Genomic DNA, 26,653 nt, shown 5'->3' on the forward strand with positions numbered 1-26,653 from the left:
TATTTTATTAGCTTTGTTATTCTTTTTTTGAGCTTGAGTAGTGTTTATATTAGCTTTGCTAATCCTTATTTAATCTTTAGGAACGTTTACTCACAAAAACATTAATAAACTTTCATTAAGCTTAGTTTTGATTTTTTTTTGTGTGAGCTTCAGACAAAATAAGCTTTTTTAAGCTTTGAGTTTTTATTATTTGTAGTCAATATCAGAACAAGGTTCATCAAATTTACTTTTCATTTGGGACAAACATATTTGGAGGTGTTGTAAATGCAAGAAGAGAAAGACAATTAGAAGTGGCTTTTTTTCAAATTTGTTCATCACTAGACATTAGTATTATTCTTCAACTTATATTTTTATGGGTTGCAGAGGTGCTTATCACAACAGCCAGTGATATAGTTAGTGTTTCCAAAAATACATTAAATCAATGGTATCAGTACTTTAGGGACATATGTTCCTTTTAAATTATTGATGTTTCTTATACAAATCATTTAGGTGGTCCTGGCCATGCTGTTGAAATTGATGAATCATTAATGTAAAATAAAAGGAAGAATAATGTACCGCTTGTCGTTGAACAACACCGGATATTTAGAGCATATGATGTAATGACTAAAAAGGGGTATTTAACACGTGTGGAGGATAGATCTGATGCAACATTAGTTCCATTTATTTAAAGATGGGTGGCTGTTGAGTAAATTCATTCAGATTAATGCGCTGCCTACAATAACTTGAATAACATAGGCTTTAACCATCTCACAGTACCCTCGAGTCCTTTATACAAAGGAAGGGCGGCACTTAATAATTTTTGGAAACATTCCCATTCATCCTAAGCTAAGACCCCGGCCCCGTTTATTAAGTTTTACTTGTTAACAACAACAAATCATCTATATATAAGAAGGCAACGTTAACGTTTTGTATCCCAAAAACGACACTGCGAGACAGAATGAAAAGACTTCAGCAAGGGAGTTTAGAACTAAGTAGTTGTTCAGTAAAAAAACTTGGGAATTTTAAATTAGTTTTTAACCTTGAACAAGAGTAAGAGTTAGTTAAACACCTAATTTTTTTATAGAGTAGCTTGTTTCAAGTTAAAATGAGAGATTTGAGAGATTTGGCATATCAGCTAGCTGAAAAGAACAAGATGCCACATAGCTTTACCAAAAATCAGGAATGGCAGGCTACCAGTGGGAAGAAAGCTTTTTAAAACGCAATCCTGTTATTTCTTTGCGTATGCCAGAGGGAACTTCTGGAGCTAGAGCAATGGGATTTAACCGACCTGTTGTGAATAAAATTTTTGAACTATTAACTAAAAGCATAGATGAAAATAACATAACTCTAAATAATATATATAATGTTAACAAGACAGGAGTTATTTCAGTACTAAAAAAATGTCAAAGTAATAGCTAAGATGGGTAAAAAACAAAATGGAACGAAACATCAGCTGAACGAGGGAAAATCATAACAATCAAAATGTATATGAGTGCCTCTGGTCTATACTTGCCCCTTTGACTATTTTCCCCCATGTTAGAGCCCCCAAGAATGTTATTATTATCAAAAAAGCTCCTCCGGGTACTATTGCATCATATCACCTTAGTGGTTGGATGCGAACAGATATATTTTTAAAGTGATTTGACCATTTTCTGTCCTTTGTAATGCCGTCCAAAAAAAGACCTGTACTGCTTTTGTTAGAATGTCATGCAACACATACAAAAAATATGGAGTTCATTATGAAAGCACGTGAAAAATATGTTACTGTTATTTGCTTTCCACCACATTGTTCACACCATCTGCAGCCACTAGATGTCTCCTTCATGGCACCATTTAGTAGCAACTATTCGAACGAAGTTCGTATTTGGCTGCGTACACATTATCCTTGAGTTGTAACCGAATACCAGATTCCAGAACAATTTAGAATAGCTAAAATTAAATCTGAAAACATGTTGACAGTTGTAAATTGTTTTAGAAAAACTGGAATAAGTCCACTTTATCCTGAAGTTTTTGATTATTGAATGTTTTAGCTTTCAGAAACAACCAACAGGTCATTTTCTGAGATGGATTCATCAACACCAAATCTAACTACCAAGTCTCAAACACAAACTATTTCACTGCAAGAATTATCCCTGACATCTTGCTCTGAAACAGAAACCTCGTCTTCGACATCTATGGCTTCTTTCACAATTGCTTCACCTGCAGAAATTGTAAGTTTTTCGAATGAGAAAACTCAGCAAACTCGCAAGCGATGCCAAAAACGCAAAACAGCTATACTCACTAGTTAACCATATAAAGCGGAACTGGCAAAAAAAGATGGTTATAAAAACTAAAAAAAGAAAAAACGCTCAAACAGTTGACAAGGCTGTAGAAACAAAAAAAGATACACCTGCAGAAATTGTACCACGAAAAGTACACCCCCTGCAATTTTTATGATTTTTGTTTAATAACATTTTCGAAAACTGTTGCATTTTTTTCTAAATTGCAAAAATTAAAAGCTTTTTTTATTGTTGTTGTTTGTTGAAATACACTAATAAAAAAACACAGGTCGTTTTTATTTTCATATTTCTTGTGAAAACTTTAGTATATTACTGTTTTGGGCTGAAGAATCTGATTCTGAGGTTAGTTTTTACGTGTGGGCACTCTGACCCAGTAAATGGGGCAACAGTGGGGGAGGGGGAGGGGCGCCAAGAGTCATGCTCTTACTTTTTTTTAAATTTTCAAATAAACTATAAAATATAAATTTTAAAATAAATTTTTTTCAAAAAAATTTGTCTTCCACCGCCCCCCGCCCTATATAACAAATAGCCTCTCGATCCCCGTGACCAGTAAGCTCATAGCTAGCTAGGTTGCTTGGAAAAGGATATCATATCCAATTCATAATGAAATATGTTTGACTATTATTAATTTCAAGAAACTCATAATGAAATGAATTTGAGTTTATAATAATTTAATATTAAACACAAATATACACAGATATTAATCTTATTGATTTTTATGGTCACAGAAAACATTCTTGAATTATCATTTTTTCTTCAGTAAATATGTTGTTCACGTCTACTTTACACCCTCTTGTGGTATGTCCGAATTTTCCACATAATCCACATTGCAAAAGTCTTTTTTTACTGGCAATAATTGGATGTGTTCTTATCATCAGTCTGCAGTAAATGTCATGTGTATTAATTTGCAAAGACATCTGTCTGGCTTTACAACTTGTTCCTGATTTACAAGCCTTAATGTATTTGTTCCAACTTTCGCTTGACTGCTCGGAGTACTTAGCAATGGGTGATCCACCTGTAAGCATAAACAGTTCCCAGGTGTGTGCACACATTTGATGTACGCTGGGGCTGAGCATAGCCCATGGAAATGTCTGTTTATGGAATATCATCAATCCATAACCAACTTCTTTAACTTTATCAGGATCAACTTTTTTGCTAACATCAACATGCTGATTAATGCTAAGTAGTATATTGAACTTAGATAACAAAGTCGAGAAGCTATCTTGGTCTTCTGTTTTAAGAATTATGGAACAGATTGACTTTCTTTCTTTTGGACTAAAAAAACGATCTGCTAATGGTCCATTGTTAGTGTTACCACCACTAGAAGTAGAAGAATCAAGAAGCATTCCTGTTTTTTCACGTACGTTTTGAATAACTTTTTTTTTTGCTGTTTTCAGTGCAGTTTTTACCTTTATGTTCTGCTCAGATCATGTATGGGTTTGTTTACCCACAATGTGATACAAAATTTTCAGACAGTGGTCGAGTGCACGAAGCTTTTGATGCAGAATGGCAAAAAATTTTACATCTGATTCAACTATAGGTTCATGGCATTGTCCATGTCTTTCTGTATCTTTGTACAAGATTTTGCCATTTTCTAGTCTTCTCCAGGTACTGAGCACATCATTGTAGTTTTTATCTATGGTGAACCCATGTAGTATACATACCAGGTCATTGGCATCACTTCTGGAACATTTGCAGTAGTGATTAAAAGCTCCAGAATCACCCACCAATAAGCCTACCATTTTGCCATCAACCATACTAATCTCTGTTTTTACAAATATTTGTAACCCATTTTTTGAAAGAATAGGCTGAGTTTCATTTTTAGGCAGTTGACTCAGAGTTGCTTTAAAATACTCCTTAACACTCTCCCTAGTTTCTTTTGCTTTCACTAGAATAACAGGCCTGGCAAAAGTAATAAAGTTAGGGGTTGGATTAGTCCAGATTACTTGGTTTTTTGAATCTTTAATTTCAAGAGGACACCGAAAGGAACAAATATAATTTGTTCCCTTTAAGTCTGCATCTTGAGGATCGGAAAACTGATGACGATAATTGTGATTTCCAGACCCATCAAGTCCAAATTTACCCTCTACATGTATAGAATGATTTTCAGCACAAAACTCGGATATATCTAGTAGAGACTCAACAGTGTCTTTGATAACATTGTTCACAGGGGATGAAGTTTGCTTGTCGTCACTGCTTAATTCTTTTGGTAGCAAAGTACGTTTAAAGGTATCTACATCATTCCTTGTTGGCAACATTAGTTTTGGGAGAAGCTCAAGTCTCAGTTCCTAGGGAAATATACAAAATTTAAACGTACAATTATAAAAACAATTAACTACAACAGTATTTGATTGCATACTTTACCTGATATTTATTTATGGATAGATCCAAGTTGTAAATTAAAGCAATTGCTTCCTGTACCGATATTGTTGAAAGTTTTACTCCTTCCATCTTCCCCCATCTTTTTTCACATCTTTGGACAACTTCTTTTAAGTATTCTGATTTATCTACACCTTGTTCACTCGCATGTTTTTCCACAATGTCCACAAATTCATCCAGAATTTTGTTGTATGTACGTTTTTCAGGTTGATCACTGGATTAAATGATAATGTTTTATGAAAAGTAAAAAAATAGCTACTGGGTGTCCCAAATAACATGATGCTTAAGAAATTCAAATAAATGTCAACAGTTAAACTTTTACCTTAGTCTTTTTGATTTCCGTCCTCTTTTAGCTTGTGGAGCTCCATCTTCTTCTACATCACCCCTGGATGATGATGAGGCTGCAACAGGTAGATTTCCAGGCAGTTTTATCCCAACTTCGTTTCTCCAAATTTCCAATTTGGCCACAAGTTTATTTTGTTTCAACTTTGAATATTTTTTTACATGTCTTTCAAATTGCTTTAGAATTTTCTTGATGTTATCTTTTTCATCTTCTAAAGTCAGATTATATCTCATTTTGATTGTTTTTAAAATTAGCTTTGATTTTTCCAATGAACTTAATTTGATGTTCAAGGTTAGTAAAATTTCTTCTAATTCTCCTTTTTTTATCAATAACATTTTATCACATGTAATCAACAGGTATTCCTGAATCGTCCGTGAAAGTTTATTTTCATAAATTACGCAACCTCAAATATCAAACTTGTACGAACAAATAAAATTCAAACTTAAATTACTCAATTTCCGGGGATAACCGGACTGTGTAATTTTTACACATAAAAATAGAAAGTCTACATTGAATGAAACATTTGAGTTTGTTTGCGGCCTCCTGCGGCCTTTTATTTCCTGTGACTTTGTTTTTAAAAAAAATTAATATGTTTTCATATATTTTAGAATTTTTTTAGGTATAAACAAAACTGCACAAAACAAATTTTTAAACTTCAATTTCAATTTTTATTGAAGTAATTCACAAATTAAATATTATTTACAGACCAGGATAGAATTTTTTTTTAAATTTATGGAGTCAATTTTGATATATAGCGTTTCAAAGTTATTGTTAAAAAACAATATTGGTACAGTTTTAATACAAATATTTTGAGTCAACTTTTTCTTCAACTTCAAACAGCTATAAAAACAAAATGGTTTGATGAATTTATAAATTTTTTTTTGCCATAACCTACATATGTCTTACACAACATAAATTTACAATTTAAAGTGAAAAAATAAAAGGTCAGAAAAATGAATTTTTTCATGTCCTGGGCACACTGTGCGGGGGCTGTTATGACCTTACTTCCCTATAAATATATATATATTTATATATATATATATATATATATATATATATATATATATATATATATATATATATATATATATATATATACATACATATATATATATACATATATATATACATATATATATGTATATATATATATATATATATATATATATATATATATATATATATATATATATATATATATATATATATATGTGTGTGTGTGTGTGTGTGTGTGTGTGTGTGCGTGTATTCCATAATTAATATATGATATTATAATAGTAGAAATATAATTTATATCCATATCAATAACTAATTAACAGATTTAAAAACAACACATTTGAAAAACATCAAGTTAAAACTTTTTTTGTAATTCGTATAAGTTGTTCCATGGGAGTTAATATATCATGGGGAGTTAATTTGTTTTGCCGACAGGGGTTAATTTATTTCAAGGGGAGTTAATCTATTTCGAAATAGAATATCTCCCCGGGTAATTTTTTACGCAACGGGAGTTAATTTATTATGGAGGTTAATTTATTTCATGACACCGGCATACACCACTTGTTGACATCACATGTTAAATATCTTTAAAATTGCACGTGTCAAGAACAATCGTTCTTGACACGCTAAATACTGTTTTTAGACCGTGCATAAAGCAGTAAATTTTTCAAAATTTAAAAAAGAATGCTTGAAAAGATGAAGAGCTACCAAATCTGGTCAGTTAGTTATAGGAAGGTCAATAAGAATCAGAAGATAATCAATATTTTTTACATCTTAATTGAGATTCTAATGTTGAACCACCAATCACAATTGATAAAACAATTACTTTAATAGAAAATGCTCACATGAGTAATATTGAATATGATTCAACCCTGGGTAAATTGTTGATCAGCAGGATTATCAGAAATAAAACTTGTTGAAGATGATCCTGAAAGCGTTTTTTGGATATATACAACATGGCTCATGTGCAATGTGAATTAGAAACTTTATTTAATGAAATATTTAAGTGATCTAATATTAATTTTAGTTAATAATGAGCCTAATTAATATATCTATTCTCTATTTTACTAGTTTTTACTATGTATGAACACACTTTTATAAGTAAGTTATTATTTTATCATTTGACCTTAAATAGCATAAAACAAAAATGTATTTTTGTTTAATATTATCATATATAATGATATATTTGATCTTATTCATATATAATGTTCAGTAAAATGAGTTTGCATACGAGCATGACATATGGCATTTATGTAACAATGATAAAGTTGTTATAGAAATAAAATACCCTCAACTTGTTGTTATAGAAATAACGTACTTTTTTATAATAACATTTATAAAAATATAAATGTTGTTTTAACACTAATATTTTTATAAATGTTATTAAATCAATAACATTTATACTTTTATAAATATAAATATTTATAAAAATAATGTTATTAATGACACAAAAAAGTTATAACTATAAAATTAAATCTCGTTTTTTAAGAAAGTCACTAATTCCAAGTGGAGTTTAATAAAAAATTTAATTCAAATAATGTTTTTTTAAGAGAGTTGCAGATAATTAGAAAATGATAGAGTATAAATTCTGTGTTGCAGTTTGGGAAGAAGGGCGAAGCATTGTTAAAGACATAGTTCTATTTAGTTAGATTGACATTGAATGTAAACTTCCGAGAAATTATGTTAATTCAGTTCTAAATTTCTAAACCATGGTTTTCTTACCCATTACAAAAAATTAATCATTCTAATGGTTTGTAATGTTTTTATTTGTTTTAAAATGTTTGTGTTTTTTTACTGTCTTTATTACTTATTTAGTTAATTACAGAAATTAGTAATTTTTGATTTAAATTCATTTGAGGATCTAGTTCTAAAGCAAAAACTTGGAATACCAAGTACAGATGGAGACATAAAAGCCATTTTGATTTTAAGGACATAAAAAGAAAGCCCAAAATGTTTGTTTTGTTTATAAGTTTTTAAATTTTCTAAGTTTTTACTATAAACTTGCTTCTCATAGTAACTTGCTTCGCATAGTAATTTGGTTTTTTATTATCAAATAGTAGTGATGAAATTAAAGAGACAAAACCAAAAGTACACTAATAAACAAAAAAATGACATCATCTACAATTGAAAATACTTGTTGTATCTTTTAATTTCAATTTATTTTTGTATGTGTTACATATTATATTGTTTTTGTTTTTTTTTTATTTTAGTCAGTTCTTTTATCTTCTCTTTTAATAAATTAGTTAAATTTTTATCAATTAGTTAAATACCCCAGTATCGAACACTACCATGTGAATAGAATACAACCAGGAGGTAATACTGTGATTAATTTTTTGGAAAAATTGGGCTGTACTGTTGGTAAGTCTTGAACTTTGATAGTATTCACACCTATGATCAGAATTTTTTTTCCTTAACTTATAAGTAAATATTTTTAACTTACGTTTTATTAAATACACAAGAATTTATAGTTCTAAATTAGTTTTTTCCAATTTATTTTTATCTTAGTAAATGTGTATGTACCCATATGAATTTCATCATACTTTGTACCCTATATAAAATACTCAAGGAATTTTATAAAAACTGTTAACAGTCTGTATGAACTCCTTGTGTGTAATGGCAAAACATACAATGGCCGAGCCTATTTAGGGTTGACCACTATAAATCGTTAAAATCTCATGGAATTTTATTTGGTCATAGAAATCTTAAATTTTCCAATAAATTCATGTAAAACTGAACTATTTACTATATCTACTTTTATTTTACTGTATTTATTTCCACTAAAAATGATCACCATTTTTTTCTGGTAGGGACATTTTTCAAAATATTTTTCAAATAAACAATATTTTAATAAACTTTGATTTAATAATAAAACTTTGGTATGAAAAAATTTGCATGAAAAAGTTGCTTTTATTTTTTCAATTACTTAGAAAGACAATCTTTAATATTTTTGCTGATATCATCAAATTTAAAAAAAGGAAGATTAAATCGGTTGAAAAAATCTATTCCTCACTAATAGTAGTAATTCTAAAATCCTAATAATTCAAAATATTCATTTTGATTATTCAAATACAACATAATCTTTATTTATTTTAGTAAAAAAATATTAATGATATATCTGTACAGTTATATATATGTACTTGTATACCTTCATTTTAGTTCAAAACCAAGCTAAAATGCTAACATCTCTTCCTGTTACGTTTGTTCCAGATAATAAAATGCTAACATTTAAGCAAGATAAAATGCTAACATCTCTTCCTGTTACCAGTAGAATAGACACAATTTATGAGAATGATATTGATTACAGTTAGCAACTCTTGTAATCAGGTTTTCTTAAACATATTTGTTAAAGTATCTGATTGATACTTTTGAATTTTGTTTAACTATATAATGAGTTTACTAATACAAATATATTTACAAAATTCTAAATAATGTTTTCACTATATTTTTTTATAGTTACCGAAAATGCAAAATCACAATGTCTAATAGAAGGGGTGTATAATTAAACAGTAAAAACAGCGTATACCCATTGGAGGCGGCCTAGTTTCAACAAAAAGTGATGTTGTCATTGTCACATCAGTTACCGATTAGTTTGAATGCAGAAAAATCTTGGTCCATTAGCTGAAGTTTTAATTATGCGTGGCGCAATGGTAAGAGCGCTTGCTTTATCTCCGTTAGCAGGAGATCCAGGTTCGAAACGAGCTCTGGACATATTTTCGCGTCACGGTAAGGAATGAGGCAAGAACTTCCTGGTTAAATGCACTTCCGCGGTGCTCTGTGACAAGATCGTTAGGACTTCTTGGGGCACCTGAAAGAAAAAACTAAGAACGCGGGCAACGACGACAATAGTTTATTTATCCGAATTAGCCACTCTAAAGACCTTGTTTCTTTTAAAGCCAAATTGAAAACTGACGTTATATTTAAACGGAAACTAAAATTAACGTTTGATCCTTTGAGTCTTTCAGCGGGCATATAAAAGGAGCATATTAAATCTATCTTTGATATGTTTATGACGAATGAAGTCCCGGGTAAAGTCACGCTGATGTACAGCAAAAAGTAAAAAAATTTCAACAAAATTAGGACCCATCAAAAAGAACTATACTGACAACGTTACATATAAAATTCGAAACTTTACAAATGTGTATGCTGAATTCTTTAACACAAAAGTAAAAACGAGAATGAGTGAGCGTTTAAAGCAATTGTGTAAGTCGCTGTCGCTGTTGAACAGCGGCCTCGCCTAATTATTTATTTTCAAAAAAAGATTTAAAAAAATCTTTTTTTGTTTATTAGTCTATGCTTTATTAATCACTTCATAATTTTATTTATTTTCAAAAAAAGATTAAAAAAAATCTTTTTTGTTTATTAGTCTATACTTTATTAATCACTTCATTATTTTATTTATTAGTCTGTAATGTTGAAAAACTCTTTTACCAAATTTGTAAAAGTTTTTGTCAGTTATATTTAAAAAGCGCGATTAACATAAATTTGATAAGTCGCATTACTATGAAACTTGAGTAATACAAAAAGTAATTTAGTCAAATAAAATAGCCATACTTAATCAATATATTGCGATAGCAACGAAGTCTAGATATAATACAATCCGCTTTGCTATCGCAATTTTTACATAATTACGAAACGGATATAGTGTAAAACAATTGAATAGCAGTAATAAACCACTACCATTTTTATCACTTTCTATTTCTCTCTTTTTGAATTTAAAAGAAATATGAAACGTAACAAAATTAAACTAAATACTTGTTGCATATATTGTTATTTTAGGCTAAGAAATCTCGCATCGAACACGTGTTGCAAATGAAGTACAACATGGGTTAGAAACGAAACTAGTTACGTGATTTTTACGTGCCCGCGTCTTTAATTCTCACGTGCCACGTCTTGAAAATCTAAGGCCAGGTAACAGTCGACTGTACTCAACACGTTAGATACAAAAGCTGCAAACACGTGTTGAAAGTTAGATGTGCTGGCTGGAAGGGTTATTTTTTGAAAACAATTTTTTTTTTGTTAATATTTTTAGATAAGCATTTGCGATTGATGGGACATTTAATTCTTTGTTTGTACCTAAATTTTCAATATTTTTTTTTGGGAAACGTATTTTTATCAACCAATGCAAGATTGTGGCTTTTTATAATTCTTTCTATATTTGTTGTACAGCCAAATCTTATTTATTAGTATTACTGTTAAAAAATTTGTTATAAGTGTAATTATTGTAACGTAAGTAATATAAGATATATATATATATATATATATATATATATATATATATATATATATATATATATAGTATATATATATATATATAGTAACGTATATACGTTATATATATATATATATACGTTATAATATATATATAACGTATATACACTTACGTAATTATGTTAATTGTGTAATTTATAAGAGGACGAAAATGTTTGCTTATTAATTTTAACACGTTTTTCCAAAAATTGTTGAAACAATTTCGCTATTTTGTTTCGCACTTTATCTCAAAAAATTTGTAAATGCTTTTTTTACTGCTTTTTATAAATGCTTCTTTATACTCAAAATTTAAACATGTATTTAATTTAACTTTTTGGTATCGAAATAATTGCTGTTATTATATATTTATTTATAACAATTACCAACTTCCTGTTTAATAATTTCTCTAAAATTAGAACTTTTTATTATTTAGACATTCTTCCTGATAAACCAACAGAAGGAAAAACAGCTGTCGAAGAAAAAAATTTAATAACTGGTTTTCGCTAAATTATATATACATAAGCAATTTTTTACCATTTATAGATTATGTCTCAGAGACTGTGTCTAAATCTAGTTAACAGTGTGAAAACTTTATTGTTATATTGTTAGTTACCTGCTTGAACTTCTGATGCTCCAAATGACTAAAGGAAAAAATTAAAAACAGAACAAATATCAAAGTTATATTAAAAAAAGTATAAAAGTTATAAAAGAAGCTTTTAAAATTTATAAAGCTCTGAAAAAGGTTACATTGTTAAAACTCTTAATTGACATGTGTTTACATTATTTTTAAACATATACTGTATATTTTTTCTATAGTAAACATAATTGCCCCTGTTTTTCTAAAAACTTACTCTATAAATTCTTACTTGAATAATGAAACAGCTTTTATTTTGTTTGAATGCTTTCAAACAAAAAAAGCACTAATGCTTTTAAAAAAGAGGCTAGATGCATGCTATATTATGCAATATGCAAGATATATAGCTTCATAAAAAAGAATTTTGTATGTTTGTGAACATATCTATTAATTCCATAACAATTCGATAAGTTTTGATTTCTGTTAAGTAAACATCTAGCTTGAAACAAAATGTAAGTTATTTTAATAATTTTAGTTTTTTGAATAAAATTTATTTTTTAATGTTAATTATCATTTAAAGTAAGTATAACTAACATTTTATATAAATTACCAAAAGATTTTGTGAAAAACTTTACTAATTTTTATATTTTTAAAGCTAAAAAACAACAAATCTAAAGAGTGTTTAAAAAAATATTAATAAGGATTATAATCAATAGTAACCCATTAAGTGACTTTTCTTGTAGGGGAGAGCAGGTAGGATTTTTACAAAAAAAAAAAAAAAACCAATGGCTATTTTAAAATAATTTCAAACTTGCTGAATTACCGACATATTTGGCTTTAATAGTATCATAGTTTTGCGTTAATATAATGTAATATGGGTATTAGCTATTATGAATTTCCTAAAATATAGAGATCATGCAAAATCACTCAACGCACGAGTGGCTTTGTACATAGAATAGAATATTTGTAGATAGCGGGAAGCCTCCATACACATTAATTAAGAAAGCTACTTATAAAAAAAAAAACTTTTTGTTGAGATTAAAACTAAAACAGAATACCCCTTAAATATATTAATAACTAAAAGTCTATTTTCTTACAAACAACATGGTAAAACTTAAGTTTTAAATTAACACTAACCACTATGGCAACACGTATCATAATATCACATAAAAGATCTATTGTTTCATATATATTTATACAATGCTTTTTAAATAAAAGATATTTCTTCTCACCAAAGACATATGAACAGTTAACTTATCAGACCACGTCTGATAAGTTAACTGTTCATATGTCTTTGGTGTCAGGAAAAACAGTTTTCCAGGTAGCCAGCTTCTTTCTCAAAAATGAAACTTTATATTTCATGCCGTTGAATTTGGTTACCACCTATCCAATACAATTTAAAAGTCTTTTACTTTTTAAACTTTATCAAGACAAAGCTTGTCTCTTTAATATTTTCCGTCATAACCAAAATTTCCATCTCGATGTCATATCCTTCAAGAATCCTAACATCTGATCCTTCAAGCATCACTTCAAAAGGAGAATAAAAACTTGCTCTTAAACTTATATTAGTCTTAAATTTATACCTCTTAAACTTATACCAGAACCAATAGTTTTTCTCTGTATCTCTGTATTAGTTTGGTTTCTTTATGTGTGTCTAATAGCAAATTTAAATGCGCATTTAATTTCTTCAGCTTTTGTTTTCTTTCTTGCTCTTGATTCATTAACTCTTTCGATCTTTTTATTCCTATCAGTCTCTTTTTTTGCGAGTATCTGTAGATATCCTTGATTTGTTTAGCAGTTTTTCTTTCTTTTTCTTTTTTGGTGCATTCCTAATTACTTTAAGGTAAGGTTGGATAATATCTGAAGTTATTAATCCCAGAAAATTGTAAATAGTGATAAACGTAGCACTTTTGATTAATCTTTTTGAGTAAAAGTTATTTCTTCAGGTATAACTTGTTGCATGTTGTAATCTGTGACTGTTATAGAATCGGAATGGTAAACTTGCATGAAAGCAAAGTCTTTTTTACGGAAGTTCAATTAGTTAAATGGCCTTACCCCAGTCTTTTAAAAGCATTTGAAATTGTTTTGTAATCAAGCAATTCCAGGTTATTCACACGAATATCATATTAATAAATATTGTTTTCAACTCGACCTTCAAAAAAATCAAAAACTCTCACATCTTAAGGTTTCAAACTATACTCTGACATGTAAAGATTGCAATCATTGTGTTGTTTGAGGAGGTAATTACAGTTGAATATTTTCATTACCACTAGCATAACCCACTGCTTCTATTGTCAAATAGGTTTTATGCATGTCAACGAGGAGTCAAATAGGGTTGTCTTTAGAGCAGATTATTTTTGTTTTATATACTTAATATGCTTGAGGACTTCCGAAAATAATTCGAACTAATCTATCTTCTCTTTGTAGTCATTCTAAATCTGCCCTCTGGAGCACTCTCCATAAATTATTCCTTGAAATTTACTCTGAAAAAAATAAATAACGTCGGTATTGTGTTACCACTAGCTGATACGATTCTTCTAGATTCTTCAAATTTACCAAATTTCTGCCAAAACAAGATGACCATTATGTTTTAGGTTTTTTTGTGCCAATACCTTTGGTTTGCTTAGCACATTAGAATCCCATGACTCATTGAAATTAAAAATCATATCTGCAGAGAATGAATATTTTTTTAAAAGCATAGAATCAGTTAAGGCTGTGTACTTGAATGAAAAAAAACGTGCTGTCCTGGTATTTTCAGGTTTCGTTCGGCTCAAGTTTGTATTAATTTAAATAAATTTAATTTAAAACTTTTTTTCAAATTGATTTAAACGAGATAGTTTTAACATTAAAATTAATTTAAATCAACACATTTAACTTTATAGACAGTACACACACATAAATGTCATCAAAATTTACAATTGTTTCAATGAAATAAAAAAGGTTATAAAATTTTATAACTGTTTTAATAAAAAAGGAATGATAAAAATATCATATTACTTGCTAATGACATAAGTATAAAACAAAACAAAATTTTAAAAACAACAAATTTTACTATTGCAATTAATACCATATCAATTCTTTATATGTTTTTTGAGCACCTTAAGACTTTTTGCGGACATGGTCTTGTGTTCCATAGCGAGGAGGCTCTATATAACGTACAGCATGTATACTGAGCCTATTTATATGGAGCAATATTATATAGAGAGCATAGGAGATAAAACCTTTAGGAGATAAGAGTTTACACATAAGATTTTTTATAGTCAAAAGATTCATCATATATTCTGGATTTAGACAATTGATGGATTTAAAAGTTTCATAAGAAATCTCAAAATTTTTAAGTAGTATCCTTGCACTGTTTTCGAAATTTGATAATTCATCCAGAGACAAATCAAATCTTTTATAGACTATACTTAGAGCATTTTTATTAATTCTATTTATTAGTTTGTCATCCTTTTTTAAACAAAACATCCAAATTAGAGGACAATAAGAAAAAATAGATAAAACAAAAGCAATAAACAGCAAAATAGATTAATCACGTGATTAAGAATTACTTATGCGCGAAAGAACAAAACGTTTACCAAGCATAACTGCATTGCTTTAATGCATAACTGTTTAATGTGTTCTCAAAACTTTAAATCTTTATCAATTCTTATACCTAGTAATTTTGCCTTATCTACTTTAAGCGATAGAGTTTTTTCATTCTTTAAGCCAACTAAAAGAAATTGGAACTTATCTGGATTAGTAACCATAGAGTTTAACTAATACCAGCTGATAACAATGGTTACTTCTTTTTGCAAACGAAAGATAACCTTCACAAAGCTATAATCACAAGCATAAATAGCGTTATCATCCGCAAAATTACACACTTCCGTACTATTAATAAATAAAAATTAATCATTTATAAATATATTTAACAAAATGGCTCCAAATATTGACCTTTAAGGCAATCCGGATAATATATCCACCCAGTTTTAGGCAAAAAGGCCCTATTCTTACTCTTTTTTTACGACCACAAAACTAAGATAGCAAGAGGTTAAGACTTTCTATAGAAAAACCATAGGCATCTAATTTAGTAAAATTAGTAGGTCATGTGGGATACATTCAGATGCTTTTAAGAGTTCTATTAAAATTGATCCAGCAATACCTCCGTTATTTATTTATTCATGCCACTTATTATGTAACGAAAAAAGCGCTATAACCTCTTCGGAAACCGCACAAAAGTTTATCGAATCTAGGCTAAATAATTATCAAGATTTGTTTATATAAAATAGTTTCAAAAATTTTAAAGAGGACTGATAAAATACTAATCGGACGGTACATCGATTATTTGCTGGATCGTTCTTTATAAAACATGGTATAACATCATTCATTTTTAGAAATGATGGGAATTTACTACCACGGATACTATTATTAGTGTTATATGTAAGACTGTCCTTAAAGCGAACTATATAAGATTTAACATAAAGGTTGGTAAATCACACGTCTATTTCTTATTGTTCATACACCCTATAATTTTTTGTAACTGCATCAGGTGTATTATGACGGAACTAGAAATTATGAGTACACTTTCAAAAGTTTTTTTCTATGTTTATTATACTAGAATGATCAATATACATTTTGATACTTGCATCAACTGGGTCTAGAGAGAAAGAAAATAAGTACAAATCTATAAGGTCTGTACTACCAGATAGGTCTGCAGAATTTATGAAACAGTTATTAAAACTAACTTAGTAAATAAAGAGTTGTCAGAGATGATGCTACCGTTTTTAACTATCGCGATACGTTTGTTAGAACTACCTGATTTATCTGAAAGGAAAGGTTTAGTTAACTTTAAGAAAGATATAAATATCTGAAATCGAGAGAGTGTTAATTTGCCCAAAGTAAATTTTCTTTAGTTTACAGTTCAAGTTTGCATTTTTGTTTCTTTATTTTTTGTACATATTTGCCGAAATATCAGGTTTATCAATAAATAATTTTTTATTTAATTTAGGGCGGGGCATAGTTGCTCTTCGTAAGTCTTTATTTATAAAAAGTTTAACATTACCTCAGAGTATTTTAGACTTTAGAGAATCATACAAATCTAGAATTTTGCTGAATATTACACTAAAAGTATATATATCAAGATTTAAGTTTGCGAAAAACAGTTTATATAATAGTTTTTCAGGTGGTAACTTACAAAACGTAGATCTAAGCATTGTGTATATTAGTTGATAATGGTCACTCACATACCCGTAAAAAAAGGTAATGTTGAAAGTATAACTTTCTATTACTGAGGATAAGATCTATACATGTTGTTTAATTAAATTGAAAGATTATTAAAGTTAAAGGAATTCCTCAATTATTTTATCAGAAGGTTGCATATTAAACTACCTATTAGAATATAAAATATATATAGTTGTAAATAATAGTCAAGCACTACTTTTAGGTGATTGAAGAAACTGTCACAATTGTAATTTGAGGGTTTATAAACAGCTATCACCAGGCATTCAAGTTTAACCTTAAAATTGATAGTAAGAATGTCATTAGGAAAATCTTTTTTTTGTTAACTTTTTAGCAGGAATATTATCATTGGTGTACACAAGAATGATTCCGCTAATCTAAGAAATACCCAGGTGATAAGGGGTTTTATATCCTGAATATAAGGACTGAAGAAATACAAAACTAAAGAAATATAAACATAAAAAAACAAAATGATAAATATAAAAGTATAAACTGATGAAATAAACCATGGATGACAGGTAAAATTAAAACACTGATCCAAATCAGACAAAAACAGTAACACAGTAGCAATCTTTAGAAATGGAAAACAAAATGCAAAACTATTAATTCAAATATTTGGCACGGCAAAAAACAATTCTGTATTGACCTCACTCACAAAACCAGCCCCCGGTGGAGCGAAATAAATAAAATCAAGAAAGCTTCGAAAACGCAATTCATTAATACAGATTTAGCAAAGCAATTAAACGAAGGTTTTTACAGTGTCTGAAATAGTTCAAACTATTTGGATATATCTCGTTTTATAGTTAAATCAAACCATCAAAATGTACCCTTACTACAGGCATCGTTTCAAATCTTTTAAAAAACTTAAAATAAGGATCATCTGGACCCGACCAGATCTCCCCGAAACTACTCAAATATAATCGTCTTAAAATCTCCGATATTCTAAGTCGTCTGTTTAACCAGTGTTTGTCTCACTTATTTACGCCTTATCAATGGAAACTTGCAAGCATAAGACCTATCGGTAATTTACCAAACCCATTAGTCATCGCATGTGTCATATAAGACTGGCATCTTCCTAAAAACAAAAAGAAAAACTTAATTACAATATTCTTTGACTTTTCTAAAGCCTTTGACGTAGTTGATTTTGAGTTTCTTCTTACCAAATTGTTAGTATATCTCCCTAAATGGCTTATTTCCTGGATTGCATTGTACCTATGGACCAAATATCAGCAAATTTATGCAAACGGCATAGCAACAGAATGGCGACCTGTAGAAGCTATAGTCATCCAAGGCAGTGCACTTAGACCTGTTCTCTTTATACTCTTCATACTGCTGAGCTGTAAAAATTTGCGGATGACATCCTTGCATACATTGTTGTAGACGTAGCCCACTCAACCCAACCCAGGAAAATTGCGACAATATTAACAACTGGTGCATCAAAAACAATGTTATTAAACGCGTTATTACATGATATTATTTAACATTACAAAATGCAAAATCATGAACATATAGGATCATAATTTTGCATTTTAAATTAAATGTAACAAATTAATGCATAAACTAATGCACTTACACTAAATTAAGGGCTAAATATCCGAAAAATACCAGTCCAATTAGTCAGTTTTTTAATATATAGATCTTAATTTAAATTCAATTGTCTAAAAATTTAGAAATTACCCAATTTGTTACTAGGTTAATCTAGTAACAAACTTGTTACCACCACCAATTGTTTCCATCAACTCCAAATCTCTCGAATATGTAACATCATTTAAATACCTAGGATTGGATTTAAATATAGAAATAAACACCCACCAACAATGGCAACGCATCAAACCCAAATTTTTCTCACCTCAGTACCGAATTAGAAGTCTTCAAAAAATAGGCTTTCGAAGCGAAATACTTGTAACAATATACCAAAACATTGGATTTTTGGAATCAATTGATCCATAGTGTTCCGAAATTGCAAGAACAAAATATAACTTCGAAAACACTGATACATACATTAAGAATGTATGTATAAAAGTTCTAAATTGTGTTCTACGAAACCGAATCATCCGCCACACATGAAGACAAAAAATAAATCTAAAATAACAACAAGACAAAATATCAACTTCGGGTTCAAGATGCAAATACAACATACAAAAATAGTTTTACCCAACAAACATTGCGTCTTATCAGAGATGGGAAGCTTATAACTTGTAGACTAGTTAATCAAATCAACTACAAACTTAACCACCATAATATATGTATATATATATATATATATATATATATATATATATATATATATATATATATATATATATATATATATATATATATATATATATATATATATATATATATATATATGATGTAATATTGTGTACAATGTTTATTGTTTATTATAAAAATTGAGACCTAATTTATGTATTTAATCATCAATCATCATCCAGTGCTAGGAACTACGACTTCTCTTGAGAACAAGATGATAGTTTCCGCTGATCTGGAACTTTTTTTTGCGAACTTTCAACTATTTGGAGTACATCTTAAAATCTTTCTTCGTCCATTGTTACACCCAAAAAATCATGACATAGCTTTACTCCTCTTTCAGCAGCTTCGTTGATCACTTGAAGACTTTGAACAGTTGTCTTCAGTTCAAGAAAGTTGTCCAGTTTTATCCATTCATTGGCTGGTGTTTGAAAAAACTCATAGGGAACATTCATAATATGGAAAAAACTCATTGATCCAGGGCCAATCAAATCACTCAGTGACTTAATCTTCTCTGCAATTGGTTTAAGGTTAGGCTTTCCGAAAGATTTTCAAGCACGATCTGTAGTACTTCTAGCACTTTCAAATTGGAGGAGCCGGAGTCTCATACTCTCTTTGTCTTTGTCAGATACCATTTGTGAGAAAAGAGCCAATGGAATAAGCTCTTCATTCATATACCAACTATCTATGCTAAGAGCTTTAATTCCCTTGCCAACAATTATAGAATCATGGTATGCAAACTGTTTCAGTTTCTTGACTAAAATCAAATCGTTGACTGGGGCATCAGCTGCAAGTGGGCTTTCAATCCACCATTGCACGTAGACACTTACAACAAATACAGAAACGTTATAATTTCTTGATTTGCTTTTTGGTTGCAACTTCTGAATCGGGAAACTACTCAATTATCTTTCCCGACAATAATAATATTTTCATAGTGTACAGAAGTTTTGCCATCCATCTTGCTTTGTGCAAGGCTCCAGGGTGCTTCATGCTAAACTTCTGAGGTTTGGATCCTTTTGTAACTAATAACAGGCTGAGTTTAATAAGTTCTTGGTAATCCCCTCGAGTGAAATCTAACGCTAGGAATTCACGGAAGCAATTTGTTAAGCTTTTTTTTCTCCTTTTCAGTTGCGCTAGGAAGTTCAGGGTAGTAAAAGTTTGCTTTATTAACTGGTGGAAGTTGTAAGTAGTGGCTCTTGAATCTGCAACAATTTATAATCATTATCACTAATTAAAGCAAGTCTATTTAATCAATTAAAAAAATCTTTTTTTCAATGATGTTGTTAAAACATTAGGCTTGCCTTTTAAAAAGTTAAATGTTTGGACCAAATGAAGCCTCTATAATTAATGAACCCCAAAAGTTGCTAAGCATGACTTCTCCTACATGCTTGCGGCATGCAATCCACAACAAGGAACGGTCTAGTTCTTTCTGCAGGCAGACACATCCTGTAGTATGCTGTCTTGTGATGTAAAGAGTGAATTAATTAGTTCTTTAATAAAATTGTACATAATGGCTTTACAATTAGTACATTACTATAACCTCCACAGTATTTGTAATCCTAGAGTTTTTACAACAATGATTTGTTGATTTGAAATTTAATAAACTATTAACATTTGACAAAATTTAATCAATAATTGCTATGTTAAAGCCTAACCTGTATTCGAGGATGTTGTGTCGAAGACCATGCCGATGATGTTTTTGTCGCATTTCCAATCTACAAGCAGATTTTTTGTTGCAACAAAGACATCGTTATCATGTTTCAGATCAGATTTTGTGATTGAACTTGGAAGGGCTGGCACCAACAAGTTTATTTCAATTTACTCCCGATACTAAAACAGGTAGACGATCATCGGTGTCTTTGTAATCTAGGGAAGCCATTAGTTTTCCGTCCCAATGTACCACCATTTTTGGACATGGATTCCATTTGTTTTTTATTTTTTGGCTGATATGGGGCAGTACTGATGTTCGATATCGATTGGCTGAACTGGAACTTAGATCTATTTTTAAAACATCTTCTCCGGAGACAGATATCATCAAATTTACGAATGAATTCATCTTAGTATTACTATTGTTGTTCCTCACACTCCAGGCAATAACATTTGAACTCTTAAGAATATCATGTAGGAAAAATATGTGTTCACCAGATTTAATTTGCCTTTTGTGTTGCCGATTAATTTCAGAGCAGGCCGAGCTGGGTAAAGCAGTCTCCCCAACCGATTCATCACAAGAACTACTGGTTAACTCAAACTCATCAGTTTCTTCTAACATTATCGAATGGTCGATTTTGGGAAAAGCTTTATCATAGGTTCTTTTCTGCCTTTTCTCAAAAACTTTTGAACGGGCTTTGTCAATTCCTGAATAAGATGCTTTCTAATCGGTTATAATGTTTTGCATGAAGGCAATGTATGCATCGATGGATTCTTTTCCTTTTGTTGTTTTATGTCGTTTTTGAACTTCCATATCTTGGAAAACAGATTTCTTATAAAATTTCATGGTAGCATCTAATGTTGACATAAATTTCTTGATTCCTGGGTTATCCAAATGTCTTCGATTTTCATTGTATTTCAATAGCTTCATAAATTCATTATATTCTTCTTTAATTGTTTTTCCAATTTTGTTTCTTCCACTTATTGGAGGGTTATTTGACTTTAAATTATGCTTCAGGACATTATCAATTGTATAATGCATCATTAAAGTTTAAACCCTTAAGGTTTGCAAGAAGGCAAAGAATTACTTGCTTCTTTGTTGGTAGTAAATGTCGATTGATTTCCTTGTCGTTTATACCAGGAGTGGTCCCTAGTATCATTTTTATATATCAATCATTATGTCTAGTTTCCATTATGAGACATTTATATTATATATTCTTCAATATTAATCTGAAAAATAATGAAAAATAAAAGTTAGTCAAACAACAATACTAAACAAAAATAAAATAAATAATCATAAGATATTATTTCGAAAAATGTATATTTTTCACTGTATCAAACTTTATGACACTTGTGCTAACTGATGTGTGATCAGATTGCAGAAAAATATTAATAGCCGTTGTTTTTAGGCCCAAAGGCCTTACCAAAAACTTGAAAAGCTATCCACGACCAAATTTTGAGTTTTGTGGGGCAGCTGGGACGGCCTAATATATATATATATATATATATATATATATATATATATATATATATATATATATATATATATATATATATATATATATATATATAACTCTTATCTAATTTTTGATTACTTCTACTTGAAGTAATCAAAAATTAGATAAGTGTTTATAATAATTTATTATTGCTCTGTTCTTTTAGAACACTGAGCACTCTATTTGTAGAATAAACTAACATAATTTATAATTTATATATATACATTGCTTATGATTTGACTTTTTGTTCTTATTTTTTTAACATTTATTTTAGTATTTTTAACAGTTTACTCAGTTCATATACTTATTATTTTAAATAAGTTGATCTTGAAAAGCATTAATACTAATTTTCATAAAAGATAATTATGAAATTACCTTAACAAGTTTTGGCAAGTACGAGAAAACACTTGTCGTTGTCATGGTACTAATAAACTAAAAAGATACTCTATTATGATGAGACATTATCACTAACAATATTCTTTATAAATAAACTATAATAACCTTTATTTTATACATATGCATCTATATTTAAAAAAATATAAATATATATATATATATATATATATATATATATATATATATATATGTATATATATATATATATATATATATATATATATATAAATATATATATATATATGTATATATATATATATATATATATATATACATATATATATATATATATATATATATATATATATATATATATGAATATATATATATATATATATATATATATATATATATATATATATATATATATATATATATATATATATATATATATATATATATATATATATATATATATACATATATAGAGTGGTGTCCAAAAATTTGCAGACAAAGTGTTTATATTTAAAAATATAGAAACATTTAATCAAAGTTTATTAGAAATGCAAAATCACATAACTATTTCTTAGGACAATGTTTACAATTAAGAACATCAAGTACGGCATCAAGTCAACTAAATTAATGCAAATATCAATCAAAATAAAATGCATAATTATTTTGAAAAAATTAGCATAATTGTAGCTTGATGTCAAACGGTCAACATATACATATAATGGCATCTAATCTCAAGTAACTCAGTTGATTGGAATATATTAACTTTAAAACACGAACCATAATCTTTTTGAAGAAATCTTGAACGAATTTACCTGTGTGATTAGAATTGTTATTCTGATGGTATAACCATCCTTAAGTCATTTTATAATTTGCATGAGATAACACAGTGCTCTTACAATCGCTTTTGTATATTTCTCGTTAAATAGTTCCAGTAAATGTATGAAATGAATCAACACCGTCCCGAATATACCATCCCAAAAGCATTATATTACTTTTTGTATGTTTTACGCTAATCATGTAAAATTTATGACCTACTGGACTTCAAACAAGCTTGATTCCATCTGATAAGAAATTTATATACTTCTTTTCATAACTAAAAGAATCTTTGACCAATTTTTACCAATCGTTGCTGAGTATAGAAAACTTTAAATCCTGACGATATGTTGTTTTGCGAGGTCTTCTCGATTGCTTTCGAATCGCTGTGGATCCAGAAGTTCATATCTATTTATGAATTAAAAATCAGCAGACTTGCCGGCTCCATAAAAAGGCGCTGACTTTTGAAACAAATTTCCAATTAAACCGATCTCGAAATTAACTTTTTCACTTGAGATATTATGCATATCTTGTGCCCGTGACCTCTTTTATGGTTTCGTGAAACTTTTTAATTATTACCTCAGAGTATTTGATCACAATATTACTTAGCTAAATTTTTTTTTTTTAAATGTCAGAAGCTTCAGTCTGTCCGCAAATTTTTGAGCTCATTAAAAATCATTAATCTTTGAATTAGATAAAGTACATTATTTAAATAATCAATACTTCCTCAAAACATAAAAGTAAACATGAAAACCTTTAAATTGGTATACAATAGATTAATAGATTAACTAAAGCAAGTGCTGAACAATGATGAAACTAAATTTTATTTAGCCTTTCCTCAAAGTTTTGGACGCTACTCCAGCTTAAATAGTATAGTAGTTGCTTTTTATTATTATTATTATTATTTTAACATCTTTACTTCCAACAAGGCTGCAAGCAACCGCCTTTAATGTCAGAAGTTACAGGAAACGAAAAGATGAAGATTTTAGAGCAAGATAACGATTGACAGACGACTTGAGGGATTCCAAATTATATAAATCAGGAAAGCAAGATGAAGAAAGCGAATTGCAATAAACTGATGTTCGAAAAAAACAACTAGACAAATAAGAGTTTTTGGAGCATTTAGGAAGTCACTGAAAAAGGATGAGATTTAATTGAATGACGAGTAACACATCAATAAATTTTAGTTGATGGAACAAGAGACGCTAACTCTTTGGAGCAGTGCTTATTATAGTATTTGCCGAAAAGAGAAAGAGAAGCAACATTACGACGATGTGATAATGGTTGGAAGTTGGTTGCAAGAGCAGATTTAACTATATTGACAATGTGTTTTTGCACCTTGTCTAAAAAAGATAAGGCATCATTAGAAGATCTGCCCCATAAATGGCAACAGTATTCCATTCAAGACCGGATTTGAGATTTTAGAGATAGAGAACAGAATCCGGCGTAAGAAAGTGTGGAACTCGATAAAAAGATGCAAACTTAGCAAACGCTAATTTTGAAACCGATATGATATTCGGTTTCCAAGAAAGATCTATTCTTTCTTGGAAAGAATAGATCTTTCTTGGAAAGTAAGAGTTAATCCTAGAAAAATAAAGGTAATAATGAAATAAGGTTAATAATGGTAAAAATAATGAATTATCGATTACATTACCGTTAATAAATATAGGAAGATCTAAATTATTACAATAACAATTAGCTGAAAAAACTGAGTCTTACCTAATTTAAAGTTCACCAAGATTTTTAACGTAAATTAAAAAGAGTATAGGGCTAAGGATTGAATCTTGAGGAACCCCTGAAGTTACAGAACATAAAGAAGAGTGCTGTCCATCTAGGACAACTTTTATGCTAAGATTGGAAAGGAAGGATTCAATAATCTTAAAGTTGTTACCCGATAAACCGTAAGAAGAAAGCTTATGGAGAAGACCAGCATGCCAAATTTTATCAGAAGCTTTTGAAATATCAAGAACGACGGCGTAAACCTTTCCACCTTTATCTTCTGCACGATAAAACCTATCGATTATTAGTGTCAGCAAATCAGCTGTAGAACAAGACGATCGGAATCCATATTGATGGTCAGAAAGTAAGTTATTAGATTCAAGACGTGAGACTAAGTGTTTGTTAATTAAAGAATCAAAAACCTTGCTTATGATAGGAAGAAGACTAATGGGACGGTGGTTAGACGAATCAGATCGCTCTCCAGATTTTTTGGAAATTGTGATAACAGATGCCGCTTTCCAACAGACTGTAAAATAAGACTCTGATAAGCATTTGTTTAGTAGCATTGAATGTATAGACAACCGCTCCGAAGAACATTTCTGCAAGACTATAACAGGTATGCTGTCCGGACCACAAGCTGCAGGAGAGTCTAAGCAGGAATTCACTTTAGATACAGAGGCTGGAGTGATACGAATGTCAAGCAATGGATCAACCTGTTTGACGGCTAAATCAGGTAGAATGCAACTAGTGAAATCAAAAATTGATGTCAATTAAAAGTTCTTAGCAAACAACTCAGCTTTGTCTTTAGGTAAGATGACGAAGTCTGAACAATACAAAAGAGGTGAAATTAAAGATTTGCCCTTATTATTGATACAATTAAAAAATCTTCAGAAGTTACGAGAGCCTATTTTATGATGAAATACGAAATTTTATGACCTGAAATAGTAGGAATAAAACAAAGTCTTTTTCAATGGTTCCAAGCAGTAATAAACAGACGTCTGTTTTCTGAAGAATTGGTTTGCTGATAGATATGGAAATAACGGTTTCGATTGAAAACTGCAACAGCTGAATGTAAGGAAAACCATGTAGAATAGTGAGACTTGACCTCGAACTGTCGAAAAGATTCCATGCTACCCTTTAGGTAGTTGTAAGAGGTACAATAATAGGGTGATTCTGGTGATGAAGAAGAATAATATATTAGAGAGATCAAACCGTAATCAGAAACACCTATAGTTAAATGTGGAGGAACTGAGCACTAATCGGGATCAGAAACAAGACATAAGTCGAGTAGAGAAGGTAAATAATTTGGGTTGCCTGGAAAGGGAAATTGAAAGTTGCCCATTTGAGTTAGGGATAAAGA

The 26,653-nt window shown here is 29.5% G+C and overlaps 2 protein-coding genes across 2 annotated transcripts in view; both read right to left on the minus strand.

Annotated features, from left to right (window-relative positions):
- LOC136089513 (uncharacterized) overlaps positions 1 to 26,653 on the minus strand; it is an 89,442-nt gene that overhangs the window by 53,695 nt on the left and 9,094 nt on the right. The window contains exons 2-3 of the mRNA XM_065815559.1: positions 22,786 to 22,842; positions 11,837 to 11,864 (exon numbers count right to left, since the gene is read on the minus strand). Of these exons, the coding sequence (XP_065671631.1) occupies positions 11,837 to 11,864; positions 22,786 to 22,842 (85 nt within the window). The remainder of the gene's footprint in view (positions 1 to 11,836; positions 11,865 to 22,785; positions 22,843 to 26,653) is intronic.
- Positions 243 to 5,213, minus strand: LOC136090363 (uncharacterized). The gene is made up of 3 exons (XM_065816954.1): positions 4,960 to 5,213; positions 4,623 to 4,851; positions 243 to 4,546 (listed from the first exon to the last, which is right to left on the minus strand). Exons 1-3 carry the CDS (start codon positions 5,211 to 5,213, stop codon positions 3,686 to 3,688), a joined length of 1,344 nt encoding a protein of 447 aa, XP_065673026.1. The 3' UTR covers positions 243 to 3,685.

Source organism: Hydra vulgaris, chromosome 13 (assembly GCF_038396675.1).
Source record: "Hydra vulgaris chromosome 13, alternate assembly HydraT2T_AEP".
NCBI lineage: Eukaryota > Metazoa > Cnidaria > Hydrozoa > Anthoathecata > Hydridae > Hydra > Hydra vulgaris.